General features: G+C 36.6%; 1 protein-coding gene across 2 annotated transcripts; it reads right to left on the bottom strand.

Moving 5' to 3' along the window:
- Positions 1-1,100: 1,100 nt before the first annotated feature.
- On the bottom strand, positions 1,101-13,248 carry EFCAB1 (EF-hand calcium binding domain 1). Of its 2 annotated transcripts, XM_004679889.1 has the most exons (6): positions 13,109-13,166; positions 8,444-8,602; positions 5,770-5,874; positions 4,375-4,526; positions 4,000-4,104; positions 1,104-1,163 (listed from the first exon to the last, which is right to left on the bottom strand). In XM_004679889.1, the coding sequence occupies exons 1-6, from the start codon at positions 13,164-13,166 to the stop codon at positions 1,104-1,106; spliced, it is 639 nt and encodes a 212-aa protein (XP_004679946.1). The 2 variants fall into 2 exon arrangements, with proteins under 2 accessions (XP_004679947.1, XP_004679946.1); XM_004679890.1 differs by lacking the exon at positions 8,444-8,602 and having other exon boundaries at positions 1,101-1,163; positions 13,109-13,248.
- Between the last annotated feature and the right edge of the window lie 2,975 nt (positions 13,249-16,223).

Raw genomic sequence — 16,223 nt, 5'->3', positions numbered from 1 at the left:
ATTGAAGTGGAGGGGTAGTGGGAACTCAAAGTGAAAGGGGCTTTGCACTGGCCAGCAATGGTGAGGCACATCCAGATGACTCCTGAGATAAATTAAGTGTTGTACAGGCCCCAGCTATTAAGCTCAATACAGAATTCTCTTCCTCTGCCTGTCCTAAATTTGGATTTATCTTGTGGTACTTTCATGATATTTACTGAAGGTCTATAATGTGCAGAGGAATGTGTTAACTGTTGTTACAGATTAAATAAACAAATAAAAAACAAACTGTGATGGGGGGCTGCCCCCAGATGTCTATGATCTAGTCAGGTTGTTACTATAAAAGCTCATACAATAAGGGATTAAAATAAATTCTATGAGCCCTCTCTGGTGGCACAACAGGTTTGGAGCATAGCACAGTGAAGCTAGCCACAGCCACTGCAACTTGAGTTCGATCCCCGATCAGGGAGGTGACCCATATGGCACAGCAGACCTCTCCTTCCTTGTCTGCTGCTCCCTTTAGCAGTGTACTTTGTCAGTCCTGCCTATTCTGCTCCTCACTCTCTGGTGAATCTCTCACCCCCATAACTCTGGTCTGAGCACTAGTTCTTGTGTGTATAAATGGAAAGATCTTTTTTTAAAAAAATGCTATATCCTTTCCATCTCTTTAAGTTTGTTTTGTGTCTAGCAGAAAGGGTTTAATGTTAAGTGCCAGTATTATGCTTTTGATGTTCTTTTAACACTTACTGATCTAAAGGAAATTTAAAAAAAAAATCAATGATTTTAAAATATATACCCAGCACTGTTCCTATATGAAGAACATCTGCCTTACTAGTTAATTCATAACTCTATAATCTTTGTCCTCATTGCATTAATACAAAAGTTTGACAAAAGTTGTGGGCTTCAACAAATACTTGGTAAAATCTTGCCCAAAATGTTAATTTTTTGCACAAAAAATCAACAGTATTCAATAAGGAACTTACTGTCTTTCATCTATTTTACTTGAGTTTTCACCAAAACTTAAATGCTATAGGTAAGGGGCCGATCTCCCACTCCCAAATTTAAACATCTTTCTGAGCTAAGTAAGAAAACAATACACCTGAGCCTCCTTTCCTACTTGTTTATATTCACATGTCATTGAATTCATTTGGATCTTTGAATACTTGGGCTTCAAATTCCATCTGGTTCTGTAAAACAAAATTGTTCAAGTTGGTACAGATCTCCAAAGAAGGTAGAACAAAACTTGTGACACATGTTTTCCCAGTCATGGATAGCAGTGGCGCTTATCATATTCCAAAAACAAAGTGAAGCCGTAGGTCACAAAAATTAGCAAGACTGTGTGACCATCTCTCCAGAAATCTCCATTCTAAGTGGAAAGATCAATCAGAGACTGAATCATTTAATTAACTACAATTAAACACCAACAAGGTGAGCACAAGGTGGACACTGGGGAAGTAACTCATTAACAATCATGCTTGCATGAGAAGCAGAGGTATTTCAAAGATCAGCAAAGAAGGAAGGGGTGTGGTCCAGTAAAACAAGGACCCAAAACCTAAATCACTATGATTAATTAAAAGGAGGGTATGATGACATTGGCAAGAGCAGTTTTGGGAGTGGACAGGAAGAAACGTTACCAGTGTAGGTCACACACATGGACAACTCTTTCAAACACTCAGTTATGAAAAAGAACGCTACAGTGACAGAAGGAGTTCACAATTAAATTATCTAATTTTCCTTCTTTCCTTTATTTCTCTTCTACCTTCCACTCCTGCTCCTTCTCTTCTCCATCCTCTTCTCCACCTATTTCTCATCTCTACCTAACTTCTTCATATTTCTTCTTTCTTCCTATATCTTTTTTATCACTCCCTAACCCCCCATTCTTTTCCCCTATCTTCGTATGTTTCTCAGAATAAGTTTTGTTCCATTTAAATTGTGATAGGACATTTTAGTAGTGGGGGGGAGAAGTTATGATTTGGGGTATAAATAAAGGTATAAGACAGACTTCAGGCAATGAAAGAAGACTGATACAGAACACTTTTGAGATTCATGCATGTATCCACTCAACATTTTGTAGCACCTACCATGTGTTACATACAGTTTTGGGGAAAATATTGTAGAAAAAATACTGAGCCCTTCCTCTCAGGAAGCTTGCATCTATATGTGGAGATAATTAATAAGTGCCTGAATAAATATACTCCACATAGTGATAAGAACTATGAAGAAAAAAAAAGGAGCAAGGGTTAAGGATAGAGTAGTAGCTAAGATAGCCAATGTAATTGAGCAAACTTTGATTGAAATGGGAGTCTAAAGCACATGAAGAGCTGAGGAAAACACATTCTGGAAAGAGACCATAGTAGCTACAAAAGAAACTCGGGAAGAATAGCAAGGCTGGTGTAGCTCCAATGGCAAGAGAGAAGAAAGATAGGAAGCGGGCTTAGAGAGAGATAATGAAGACTTCTGAACTCACTGAGGGGTACTGAGAAAGGGAAAGGCATTTAAGAGTTTAAATTCATGAATTTTGGAGAATAATCAGTTTAAGCAAGAACTACTGATCTAGACTAGGTGACAGATGATACTCGTGGATTTAGATTGGTTACCAACAGAGGTGAGGAGAATAATTTTATATCGAAGGAAACATTTTGAAGGAGTATCTAGTAGTGCTTCGTGAAAGACATTGAGAATGAATCAAATTTTTTTTGTCTGAACTGAATATATGGGGGTGTCATTTATTGAGATGGGGAGTCTAGGGGAGGTGAAAGTTGTGGAGTGATATCAAGAAATTATAAACTGAAAATTATGAGTAGATAATTCAAGAAACAGAGATTGTGGGCTTCCCTGGTAGCACAGGGGTTAAAGTCTCAGTGCTATCAGTCTATAGCCAGACACTGTGACCTGAGTTTGACCCCCTGCCATGGAAGTAACCCACAAGGTGCAGCAGACCTCTCCTGTCTCACTGGCTGCAAACCTTCAGCAGTGTATTTCAGTAGATCTGCCTGTTCTGTTCCCCACTCTGTCTCTGGTGAATCCTCTTATCCCCGCCACCACCTGCACCTCTGGCTAGACCACAGGTGTTGTATGAATAAATAGATATAAATAAATCTTGTTTAAAACAACAACAAAGGTTGTGGTGGGGGAGGTGTTTGCTACATGTAACCAACTGCTTAAAATCTTTTAGTGAATCCTCAAGATATTCAGGATAAACTCCAAGCTCTAAGACTCATAGTACTTAGTCCTTCTATACATCTCCAGTGTCAGTCTTATATCCAGACCAAACGCCTTCTAAGGTAGATTCATGTATAGCTCTTGTTAAACTCTCATTCATATGTAACATCTTTGCTTGGATTATCCTTTTCCATGTAGACTTGACTGTCCTTACAAATCCAGATAAACCTTTCAAGTCCCACAAATCATTTACATAGCACCTTTCAGCTGATTTCAACTGCTACCCTATTTCATAACTCTACAAACTCTATTTAGCACCAGATATTTTGTGAATGAACTTGAATAAGTTGCCCAAATTCTCTGAGCTGGTATCCTTATTAGTATTCTTAGTAAAATGAAGTAGGTAAAATAGTACCTAATATTTCACACCTGTCTCAGGTGTGAAAGGGATTAAATGAGGTGACAGGGAGCAGAGTGAATACACACTGCTTGGCATAGATCAAGCATTATTTAAGTAATTACCATTGTAATAATACTCATGACACTGTTATGTAACTATATTCAAGTTGATTTTTCCCAGGAAAATATTTGAATGTAATCAATGAGCCTTTCATCCATGTTTTTGGCACCAATTAAGCCTGAATCATTATTTTATATATGAATGAATGAATGAGAAGAAGCAGTATTGGGTTATAATAGTGCAATGAAATGAACAAACAGCTTCTCTTTCAGTGGGTTTTCTCTACTGAGAAGTTATGCCTTATAGGTTAATGTGGTTCTTTTAATACATTACTCGCCAATTTAAAGGTAGTTGGTCCTACAATATATTTTGACACTACTCACTTAAAATTATATCATTACCTTTGGATCAGGTAGACATGGTCCAAAAGCTTCTAGTAGCAGGGTCTCTTCTCTTACAGCTTTTTCATAATCTGCAAAAGACAACTTCCCATCATGGTCGTGGTCCTACAGGGAGTGACAAAACATTTGTCAGTCAACCCATAAAATATTATTGATTTTGATTTTCATGGTCAAGCAATAGTGGAAAAAGGATGTCGGTAAAGTAAGTTACTAAACATTAAGATTGAAAATAACTTTTAATAGTATAATAAAAAAGCAGAACCCAGATATTTTATTTCATCAAGCAGAAAGCTGATAATTATGTAACTATATAGTTTGAATTATTTTTCTATTCCATATATGGCCTTCAATTTCAGTTTCATTGTTCATATTTACCATTTTCTTAAGTGTTATTTCAACCAAATCTTTAATTCCTTCATCAGGATCTTCTTCAGATGGCTGCTTGAGAAGGCTGTTCTTCAACATATGGAACATTTCCTCTTTTGAAATAAATCCATCACCATTCAAATCAAAAACTTCAAAGCAATCTATAAAAATAGCAAAATATGAATTTGATAGTATCAATAAGGAAAATCTGCTCTCTGATAAAGTTTTCAAGACCAAAGTCTATATTTTGATGCTTTTAACAATTCTGCATAAATTGCAAATTTAGGCCATCTAATTTCCATAGCAAATGCTTAATGTGCTCTCATTGAATATATTCAACAATGCTTAGAAATAATTTATTTACACTTAGCCATAGAAAACTATGCCAACAGGGGGCCTCCCTGTTTGCAAAAGTGGTTAAATTGCTATACTATGAAGCTGTCTGTAGCCACTGCAGCATGAATTTGCTCCCCTGCCAGGGTGGTGATGTACACGGCTCAGCAGACATCTCCTGTCTAGCCTTGATGTTCCCTTCAGCAGAGTAATTCAATAGATCTGCTTGTTCTGCTCCCCACTGTGTTTCTGGTGAATCTTCTCACTTCCTATACCTATGGCCTGTATGCCAATTCTTGTGTGCACAAATAAATAAACCTTTAATAAAAGAACAGAAAATCATGCCAAGGAACAACTTGAACATTTTCACCTTGAACTTCTTGGAAAACTGATTGACATATGACCCTTAATAGTTCATCAGATTTAATTAAGAATTTGCTAAGAACATTGAATAAGAACATTGAATTGGCCCTCCCTGGTCGCACAGTGGGTTAAAGCACAGCACTGAGAAACTAAAGCCACTGCAGCATGAGTTCATTCCTGCCTGCCCCGGAGGTGACCACATGGCATGGCAGACCTCTCCTGGCCTGCCCGCTACTCCCCTCAGCAGTGTACTTCGTCAGTCTGCCTGTTCTGCTCCCCACTCTGTCTATGGTGAAACCTCTCGTGGCCCCTGAGCCTATGGAGTATACACCAGTTCTGTATGCACAAATAAATAAATCTTAAAAAAAAAAGGACATTGAATTAATATTCCTTCCATTTATGGTTACGATTCAGTAAGAAAATATATAAGTTACTTACTATATAAATAAATATATACATAATGGACAATTGCTGTGTATGCCTTTACAGTCTTGCTTGACATAAATTACTCCTTAGAAACTTTCGATTTTCTCTTTTTATTATTTTTTCAACTCTATCATTAAGTTGAATTTACTTCATAAAATAAGCTAATGGGGATTCAAGTCAACAGACAAGCCAATACATTGACTGGGTTGGAGGTCACTGATTTAGATAGTCTAGAAAGAGGAATCATCATGTACAAATAAACAGTATAACCTGAAATCTTACATTTCATTTTTTCTTCCAAAGTTCCCCGAAGAAACAATGATAATCCGTAAATCCACTCTGACACACTTACACAACCATCGTTGTCTTTATCAAAACCTCGGAATACTAAGATGAGAGAAAGACACAACATAATACTTATGCTGCAATTTTTTTTTCTCAGTAATGAATCTGCTCCTAAATTTCAGAACCCTATTGTCCAACATTCTCAAATGACAAAGAAAGAAACTAAAATACTATAACATTAAGCACTAATTTCCCTTCATATATTTTGATAATAGGGGAAATTCTAAATATCTAAATACAGTGATCAATAATTATTAACAAGCAAAGGTGTTGATATATTAATATAACAGTTTATATTTTAGGACTATATCTTTTTTAAATAAATAAATAATTTTTATAATTCTACATTTTAGTACAATGCATGCTTTCTTATCTTGATTATAGTCCATGTGAAATTTTGACCAATTCACCCATGCACCATCACCATAGTCCCTTGTGTTTTTCCCACCCCTGTTTGCTTCTAATCCCTAACCTTGACCTGTCACACACACACACACACACACACACACACACACACACCACAGAATATCTCTGGTTTATAGTTACCTGTTGATTTTGATTTTTAACTTATTATAATTATTTTGCTTTTCCTGATCCATTATGTGGACCCTCTACATTCCTTCTAAAAGTGAAAAAAAAAAAAAAACATCAGGTATTTCTCTCTCTCTCTCTCTCTCTTTTTTTTTTTCCTGGCTTATTTCACTGAGCATGATCTCTTACAGCTCCATTCCAGCTCCATCCACAATTCTGTGGATTACTACCTCACATAATACACAGAAAACAATTTAGAGTTATATCTTAAATTTTATTGAAACAGTTCCAATGATTTAATAAAATTGAAATGTCCTTTAAACACTATTCTATATCACTGTGCAGAAGATCTTTGATATAGTCCTATTGTTAATATCATCTTTTTTTTTTTTTTCAAAAATTACTGAAGCCTATGTTGTAGTGCATTTTCTTCTATATATATTTATGCTTTCAGGTCTTATTTCCAAATATTTAATCCATTTTGAGTTAATTTTTCTGACTGGTGTAAAATAATGGTTCAGTTTTGTCCTTTTACATGTGGCTGTCCATTTTTCACAACAGCATTTACTAAAGAGGCTTTCCTTTCTCCAATGCATAATCTTGGCTCCTTTATCACAGGAACTGTTCATTAACTGTCCAAAGAGATGTGGGTTTATTTCTGGACTAAAAGCACACCTGGACTAAAAGCACACCTAAAAGCACGTGGGAGAAAATAATAGTACACCATACATCTGACAAGGGGCTGCTATCCAAAACCTGTGAAATACTCACACAACTGAAGAGAAAGAAAACAAATAGCCAAAAAGCAAATAATCAAACACATGGTCAGAAGAGCTAAATTAGCAATATTACAAAGAAGACAGATAGACAAAGGATACATGAAAAAATGTTCATTATCATTTATCATCAGGGAAATGCAAATCAAAAATGAAATGAGATATAATCTCACCCATGTGACAATAACCCATGTGAAAAGACCAGAAACTACAAGTGTTGGAAGTGATGTGCAATAAAAGGGAACCCTCATACCCTCATACACAGGTAGACAGTTACAGCATCTATGGAGAATATTATGCAGATTTTCCAAGTGTTAAAAATAGATTTACCATAATATCCAGCAATTCAACTCCTTTTTATTTATTCAAAGAATGCAAAAATGGTAATATAATGAGATAAATACACTCTGATATTCATTGTAGCACTATTTACAAATAGCCAAGTTATGGAAACAGCCTAAGTTTCCAAAGATAGAAGAGTGGATTAGGAAGATGGGGTATATACACACATACTTAAAAAACAAAATGAATTCATACAATTTGACATAATGGGAAGACTGGAAGGGAAAATGCCAAGTGAAATAAGTCACAAGGAGAAAGACAAATAGTGGATGGTTTCTCTTATATGTGGGATACAGAGACACAAAGCAGAGGTTCAGATTAAATCAAGTCAATAGCCAATGTTATAATCTGACTGTAGAATTGAAGCTACAATACAGAAATGGGAGCAGAACAGCACAGTGAAGAAGGGGCATGGTGGATTTTGGTGAAGGACTACAGCTGCCTTAACGCTAGATGAGTTGTGATACATACATTTGAAGATAGTGATCCTAAAAATTAGATACATTTCTGTAAACCAACATTACCTTAGTGAAAAAGTTAAAATAATACAACTATTCTATTAAGGGGGAGAATAAAGTGAGGAGAGAATACAATAGACTATAGTGAAAGAATATTGGTGCCTTGATTGTGAGTGAGGTATAGTAACATATATCTGAAAAGGATTGCTCCTTTTCTTCTGGGACATATACAGAGTTGTTAACCAATGTTTTTTTCAATTAAAAAAGTATTAATGGAACTATTATTTTTATTATTTTACCAACTAAAAATGCACATAATTTGGATTTCTGATATAAAGGGAAATCTAATTATTCAAACAGATTTTATCCCCTTAGATTTCCAAATAGAGCTAAACACATAATATGATGAGTCGAATGGAAATGTAGAACATAAAGCTTTCTACCAAGGATGCCTGAACTCCAAACTGGATATATTTGGCCAATTTGGGTCTTCTATTTTCTTACCTCTGTCCAAAATCATGTCATCTGTCATTCCAAATGTCATGTGCAGGATGTTTCGAAATGCATTACGATCTAGTCCAATGACCACACCTGGCCGCTCTGTTACATCTCCCACCAAGTTATAGAAAAGACTGATAAGACATTTCACTTCAAATTTATTAACTGTGAAAGAATAAAATTGATAAAATGAAATGCATTTTAATTTTCAGTATCTGACAAAGACTGCTATTAAGAGGCAATACCAAACAATACTAAAGCCATCATTTATGTAGTAATTGACTAACCTGTTTTGAATTTCATGACCTTAAATTTAGTAGAAAAAGCCCTCCAAGTGGTAGAAAATGCCCTCCACTAAATGGTAGTCTTTCCTCCAAACTAAATAGTAAAGAAATTTACTTTTAGTCACATTTAGGAAAAAAAAATATAGTATTAACCAAATGACACAAACAATGATTACGGTGTTAGATCCTAAACTTTGCAAGGCAATAGAAATGTGATTCAAAGTAAGCAAAGTAATGTTTAAGAATGATAACTTCCCTCTGGCATTCTTATTTTAGGCATTCCTGAGTTTTACATCTTAACTTTTCCTGGAAATAGGTAGCAGTCCCTGAAAACCAGGCATAAATTTTCATTTCACACTAGTTTTCAGAAATTTAATAGTCATATTGAAAAGTAGAACATTTATTTTCCAATAAAGAAATGCATAAACTATTTTAACACCCACTGTAGTTGTTGTGGAAGCTGTGGAAACTTGGAGAAAGTAATTCTTATTTTTAAAATGTACACACACTTGTGTACTTGTCCATATACATAACTGCATGATGGCTGGTGTTTATTAATACTGAGTTCTGCTTGTGTTCTAATCTCCATTTGAGGTATGTAAGTGGACAGTATTATTGCCTGTCATAGGGAACATAAAAGTACATTCAAATATGAAGTATAAGTGGAATATAGAGAATAATTTATTTCAAACCAAAACCAAGTTACAGCTCAGTATTTTTAAAAAAACAAAGTCAAAACTTACACTTCATATAGAAGGGAATAGAATGTAGGTATGCAAAACCACACATCCTACAAGTCAGGGAACCTGACTCAATTTAAGATAACTATTTAAGTAACACAATTTAAGATAAACTTTGGAAAATAAATGATTTAGAAAATCAATCAAACAGTATAAATTTATATAATGGCTATAATTTTTTAAAAGTTGCTAACTGCTATAGAAAATGACATGTCAGCTCCTCAAAATAGGTAACAGAAATGCTATGTTATTGAATGATTTTACTTCTGTAAATATAATCTGATGGAAAGCAGGGCTAATATAATTGTATACCAATGTTAATAGCAACATTTTTAACAATAAACAAATGAAAAGCAACTGATTTTTCTATCCACAAGTGAATGGATAAGCAATACGTGGTATATACAAAGGAATATCATTCAGTCTTGATATTCGTTATACCGTGGAGACACGTGAAGACATTATATTGAATAAAATAGGCAAGACAAAAATAAGACGCATATTGTATGATTTCAACCTAGAGTGATAAAATTCATAGAGACAGAATGTGACTGTCAGGGGCTGAGAGAAGGGGGCGGGGGGCCAGACTGTATGGAAAAATGAATAGAGTTTGAGTTGGGAAAGTAGAAAAAATTCTGGAGGCAAATAGCAGTGATGGTTGAGGAAACAAAGCCACAGAATTATAAATCTAAGTTGATAAAATGAAAAGCTTTATGTTACATATAATTAACCAAAATTAAAACAAATATATTCTAAAACTAAGAAGAGCTGTTAGTGCTTAGGGAAGAAAAGTCTGCATAAAGAATGATGTACTGTGTTCATATAGATGAGAAGGGATGCCAATTAGGCATTTCTGTATCTCAATTGAAATAAAAATTAAAGGATATTAATTCATTACCTGAAGGATTGAAGATTAACCATTAGAAAACTTGTCTTACTGAAATGTCTCTTATATTCTAATATAGAATACTAACTAAAATTAAGGAAAATTCAGGAATAGATTTTCATTGTTTTGGATTTGTCTGAGTGTGTTCTGTATATTGTATCTGTAAAGAGTTGGTTAACTGTTAATCACTTAAGATTTTTTCTTCTCTTATTCTATACATTTTAGTCATTTCATCCTGGTGGGATATCATCTGGCAACTGAAAGAAAATTGAAATCCTATTTTAAAGAAAATGAAAAATGTTTACAATATCCATGATTTGTGAGCTATTTCTATAGAATTTATTTAGTAATCATCAAGGATTTTAAGGTTCACTTAATTTTTTTTATCAATAAAAAACAAAAAAAAAGAGGTGACTGTTTATTCTGCCATGTTCTGGTTGTTCACAGAATTTGTTTGCAATACATTGCAAAGTTACTGAACAAGGACTCAATCAAATTAATTATTTTGTATAGCTGTTAACTGCTATAAGTACTCATATAAAGAGACTATTAAAATATTTTATATATGTTTGAAGAAGAACTAATTTTTACCTAGAAATGGAAGAAAAATAAAAAACAAAATAAGATGGCAATGTGATAATGACCACAATACCTTAAGTCACATGATGCCATTTAGATTTTATGATATTTAAGTTCCTTATAACACCATAACTTTTATTTACAGCACCACTCCAGTAAGCATTTTTCCACTCATCACCTTAGATACTAAGGACAATTAGAAGACTTTAGATCCTGCAATATCTAGAACCACATAAGAATTATATTTTTTTCCTCTTTTGTACAAGGGGATGTTCTCTGGATTATTGTTTTATCTCATTTTTCTCAAGTGGTCAACACACAATTTATAAGCCTGCACATATGAATGTCTTTCTCGTGTAGGCCATATTCCATAGCTGAGTTGTCCAAATACAGTTCTGTTTTTCTATTTCTAGGATCGGCCCTCCATGGTGGCACAATGGGCTAAAACACAGCACTGTGAAGTTGGCACAGGCTGCTTTTGTGGAGTTTTATCCGGCCCTGGAAATGACCTACATGGAGCAGCAGACCTCTCCTGCCTCACCCGCTGCTCCCCTCAGCAGTGTACTTCATCAATCTGGCTGTTCTGCTCCCCACTCTGTCTCCGGTGAATCCTTTCAGTGCCCTTGCACCTCTGGCCTGTATGCCAGCTCTGTATTCATAAATAAATCTTTACCAAAAAAATAATAAATTCTAGGACTATCTTTTAAAATGTGCAGCTGCAGCAGAAATCTCTAATAGGTGCTCATCTTATCCCCATATAAAGTTTTCTTTGCTTGCAAGCGTAGAGTGGGTAACAGATTCTTTACCCAGTTTAGCTTAGCTGAGCTCCTGGGCTTCTAGACACATTTTCTTGCTCTAAGATACAGGCGTCTTTGCTCCTTCAATTAAATTCTCCTATGAAGTTCAGCCTCTGATAAATATCTAACTGTATGGGTATCTTGGTAAGTTTCCAGAACATAGGACTTGCCAGTTTATTTGTTCTAAAAAGAGCTAGCAAGCAGGTATTAGTTGTTTATATTACTGACCTTGAGTCTAGTGTTTCTAGTATTTACACCTGTGTTTGAAGTTAAACCCACATGTGTCCTGTGGATAAATGTAATATTTTGATAATGTAAGCTAATGTAAAAATAAGGATAGACACCACTTAACAACTGTGAGAATGAACCCATAGTCAAAAGAACAACAGCAAAACAAACAAACAAACAAAACAGGAGCATGTGGAGAGGGTGTGGGGAAATAGGAAAGCTCACACACTGTTGGTGGGAAAGTACATTTGCCCACCCTTATGGAAGACAGTATAGAAGTATCTTGAAATGTTAAGAACAGGTCTACCATACTGTGTAGGAACTCCACTCCTAAGTACCCAAGGGATGCAGAAATAGTAATTTGAAGAGCTATATGCACTCCTTGCAGCACTATTTAAAATGACCACTTTATGAAAACAATGTAACAAGGTCAGAAGGATAAAGAAATGTGGTAGATATACAGAAGGGAAAAATACTCAGCTATAAAAATAATGAACTCTGGTCATTTGATAATACTGGTGGAATGGAGGGGTTTATACTAAGTGAAATGAGTCAAAAGGAGACTGGAATTTAGAGACATACAATAAAGGAACAGATAATAGTAACCAAAAGTAGAAAAACAAAATACGCTTGAAATCTGATTGGAGAATGAGGCCACCGCCAACAGGGCAGAGGGAGGGAGAAAGGGAAAGTACAGAAGGGGCACCATGGACTAGGTGGAGGGCTATGGGCATTTTCTTGGTGGGTGTGGTGTGGTAACGTACATTTTAAAATGTATTTCTACCTCTAGATCATACGCCATGTAGCAACCAACCATATGCAGTGTTACAACTTGTTAAAAAAATACAATAAAAATTAACTAAGTAAATGCATAAGATTGGAAAAAAAAATATGGAAGTGTGGCAGTGGATGCCTGGATACCTGATTACAGTCCCTAAATACCCTAAGCAGTTGTGGGTGCCAGCGCAAGGTGCTAACACCCGAGGGACACAGGGTGGGGCTCGGGGATTCCCTTCAAACATTTCTTTAGTGGGTGGGAGTAGAGGGCGCTCCACTGGCATTCAGGTTCTGAAGGCAGGGACTATGCCTGAGGGTAGCACAAAATAGGGCACTAGAGCTGGTCCAGGAGCCCCGCCCAGCACTTGAGTTTTACTTACAATGTTTGCAATTTTTAGTTAAGGTGTCTGTCAACTTCTGCAGCTTCTTGCGGTTCATGCCAGGCGCTTAGAAAATCCAGCCTCCGCAGGTGTGTGCAGGCACGTGGGTGCCTGGACCCTCGCGTGCCCGGGTTAGAGCCAGGTCTCCACACTAGGGCGCGTGGGCGGCCTGAACACAGTCTGCCATGGCAACGTCTCAGCCGGTTGCTGATTGGCTCTCGGGACGGCGGGGCAATGCGTTGCTCTAACACACAACGTGGCCATGGCAACGACTGGGCTAGCAGCCAATTGGTTCCTGGGACTAGAGCACTCGGCCCCATTTGGAGAGTCCCAGCCAGGCGTTCTGCGGACTGTTCAGATTGCTGACGTTGGAATTTTAATTTTCAGTTTCTGCTGCCTTTTGAATTCACAGAGTCTTTGATTGTACTGTAAATCATCATGGTCTAAAAATATGTTGTGTACGCTGTGTGAGGGATGTTTTGTGTGGTAAGCATTACACCACGGGAGGCTTAAGGCATTCAGGGAAATCTGGGACCTCTTAGAGGAGCTTCAAGAATATGCAGGTGTGTTATCCAGAGGATTGTTTCACCAACTGCAGGAGAGTGAGGACCTTACTTATATGTGTGTGTGTGTGTGTACATGCATGTATATGTATGTATACTTATAAGAACTGTAGTACAGGCCAGAGGTGTGGGTGTGAGAAAAGTCAACATAGATAGAGTTAGGGTGCAGAATAGGCAAATGGGCTGAAATACACTGCTGAAGGGAGGAGCAGGTGAGACAGGAGAGGTTTGATGGGCCACATGGATCACCTTCCTGGCCAGGGATCAAATTTGTGCTGCAGTGACTACAGGTACCTGCATAGTGCTGTGATTTAACCCCTTGTGCCACCAGGGAGTCTGGGATAAGCTACTCTTTGTTGTCAGTTCTTTTACTAAAATGCCAGAAAGGAGTCTGGAACAAGGTGCCTTTAAGTTTGTGGTGATGTTAATTGAGAGCAAGAGCAACTCTTTCCACTCCACTCCCCTGTTTTCCTTTCTTTCTTGGTGGTGAGACTGTTAGTGAAAGCAGGGAAAAACCAATGACATTTTTTAAGCCAGTTAAAGAGGCAGCCCCTTATAGAAACAGGCTGACAACCTGTCCCTTGGCTATGGGGTACAGCCCAACCTTGCTTTTCTGGAAAGCATCCCAGCAAAATGGATCCTTTGCTTATTTGAAAAGCAGTTTAGTGACTACCAACAAAGGAAACCCATTGCATCTGTAGTGTAAAATGACTTTTTTTCTCTTCTTAACCATAGATGAGAAACTTTTTTTTTTGAATTATAAGATAGCAATAATATGGATTAGCTCGACCAAGAAGTATTCTTTAGATGGGAAGAAATTCATAGGGCAGAATGCCTTTGACTACAAACTATTTTATAGTATGCATATTGTGTTCCTTAAACTGAAAGCAGAAAAGTTCTGCCAACAATAAGTGAAAATCCAAAGTAAAGTAGTTTTAGTGTTGTGGTCTCTGATTCCTCTTCCATGTTATATCTGATTGTTGAGTGAAGACTTGGGATGCTATTTGTAACAAAAATCAAGAATGTTTGTTGAATGCAGGAACTGTATTAAGAAAATTACCTAGGAACAATATGAAATGATAGTGATTATGAAATTTTAACAGTTTGCTGATTAAATAATAGTTCTGTGTGTCCTCTAGTCTAGCACCTGCCACACCCCTATGGAAAGGACTGGATATATTCTTACACCCACCTGTGAAACATCAGTGGTTTTTGTTAGATTATGGTGTTGAGGGCACCAATAAAGACTGTTACAGGGCTCATTTCAGAGTCAAGGAGCCAAAAGAGAGGTTGTCAGTGGTTAATGAGAGATGCCTTGGGCCCCACCTGTCTAGTGCAGATGTGTCTGTCAAGAACCATCTATTAGGTGTGCTGTACTGACACCTTGCTGGCACAAGTTGGGAAGCAGATTTCCCTTTGTGGGAAGCACTTTGATAGGTGTGTCCAGATATCTTGACAGAAATTGTACACTGGGAGATAGTTGGGGAGCACCCACAGGTGAGCCAGCATTTAATTTTTTAAGATTTATTTATGCATACAGGAACTAGAGTACAGACCAGGGTCGGAGGGATGAGAAAATTCACTAAAGCCAGAGTGCAGAACAGAACAGGTCAATTGACTGAAATACACTGCTGTAGGGAGCAGCTGGCGAAACAGGAGAGGTCAGCTGTGGCATGTGGGTCAGCTCACTGGTGGGGGTTGAACTTATTCTGCAGTGGCTGCAGATAGCTTCATAGTGCTAATATTTAACCCCTTGTGCCACCAGGAAGTACCTGAGCTAATCAGGTCTTACTTCATAAACTTCAAGCCCAGGATCCATTAAGCATGTTTTCTTGAAGTGGAAGAAATGATGTAAGGGGAATATCAGAAATAATTGAGGTTAAGAATCAAATCTCTTATTTCAGGCAAAAATTCCTTAACTAGTTAGGAAACTTTTGTCAGTTACACTTTTGTCATTCTCGCTATTACCCTTGTCCTTCCATTTGTTCTCAACCACACAATTATTTCTTCCATGCTGTAATTTAAGCAAAAAATTTCCAAATGCATTATTCTGGGAAACTCACTTCTCTAGGAGGATGGGCTGCAGAGTTGACTTATGTAAGGCCTTGCAAGTCTTTCTTAATGAAAGCACAGTATTTATTTGGAACATAGTTTGTGATGTATTTGTAAACTTCAGAGTATTCATTACATTCCTGTGAAGTTTTTAACTTGGTGTATTTAAGTGTTAGGAAAAAAAACTATAGGCCTCACAGAGTCAACTAATCATTTCTCAAAACAAACTGACCTTTCCATTCAGTTTTTAGTTGCTTATGTTCACAAAAGTCAGAATTACTTTGCCTCAAGGCAAGGCTTTTCCAGAATAAAACAATTAGGCCTGATTAGTTATACCATGTGAAATTAATCAATAATGGAATAATAAAAAAAATGTTTAATTTGTGCCTCACACAAATTTTACATGTACAAAATGATCTTTGCAAAATTCAAGTAACTTTGAGATGGATACTTTTGTAAATATTAAAGTACATTGAAGTGACTATCAATGCTATAAATGT

This window comes from Condylura cristata, unplaced genomic scaffold (assembly GCF_000260355.1).
Source record: "Condylura cristata isolate star-nosed mole 26May11 unplaced genomic scaffold, ConCri1.0 scaffold00009, whole genome shotgun sequence".
In the NCBI taxonomy this organism is placed as follows: Eukaryota; Metazoa; Chordata; class Mammalia; order Eulipotyphla; family Talpidae; genus Condylura; species Condylura cristata.
This window is presented reverse-complemented; position numbering and strand designations above follow the sequence as displayed.

What these genes read in the sequence shown, in the direction of transcription:
- EFCAB1 (XM_004679889.1), bottom strand. Translation starts at nt 13,166, where the DNA reads ATGAACCGCAAGAAGCTGCAGAAGTTGACAGACACCTTAACTAAAAAT. An exon ending in AACTAAAAATTGCAAACATT is followed by an intron (nt 8,603 to 13,108) that starts GTAAGTAAAACT and finishes ATTCTTTCACAG; the next exon opens with TTAATAAATTTGAAGTGAAA. An exon ending in TGACATGATTTTGGACAGAG is followed by an intron (nt 5,875 to 8,443) that starts GTAAGAAAATAG and finishes CTCTCATCTTAG; the next exon opens with TATTCCGAGGTTTTGATAAA.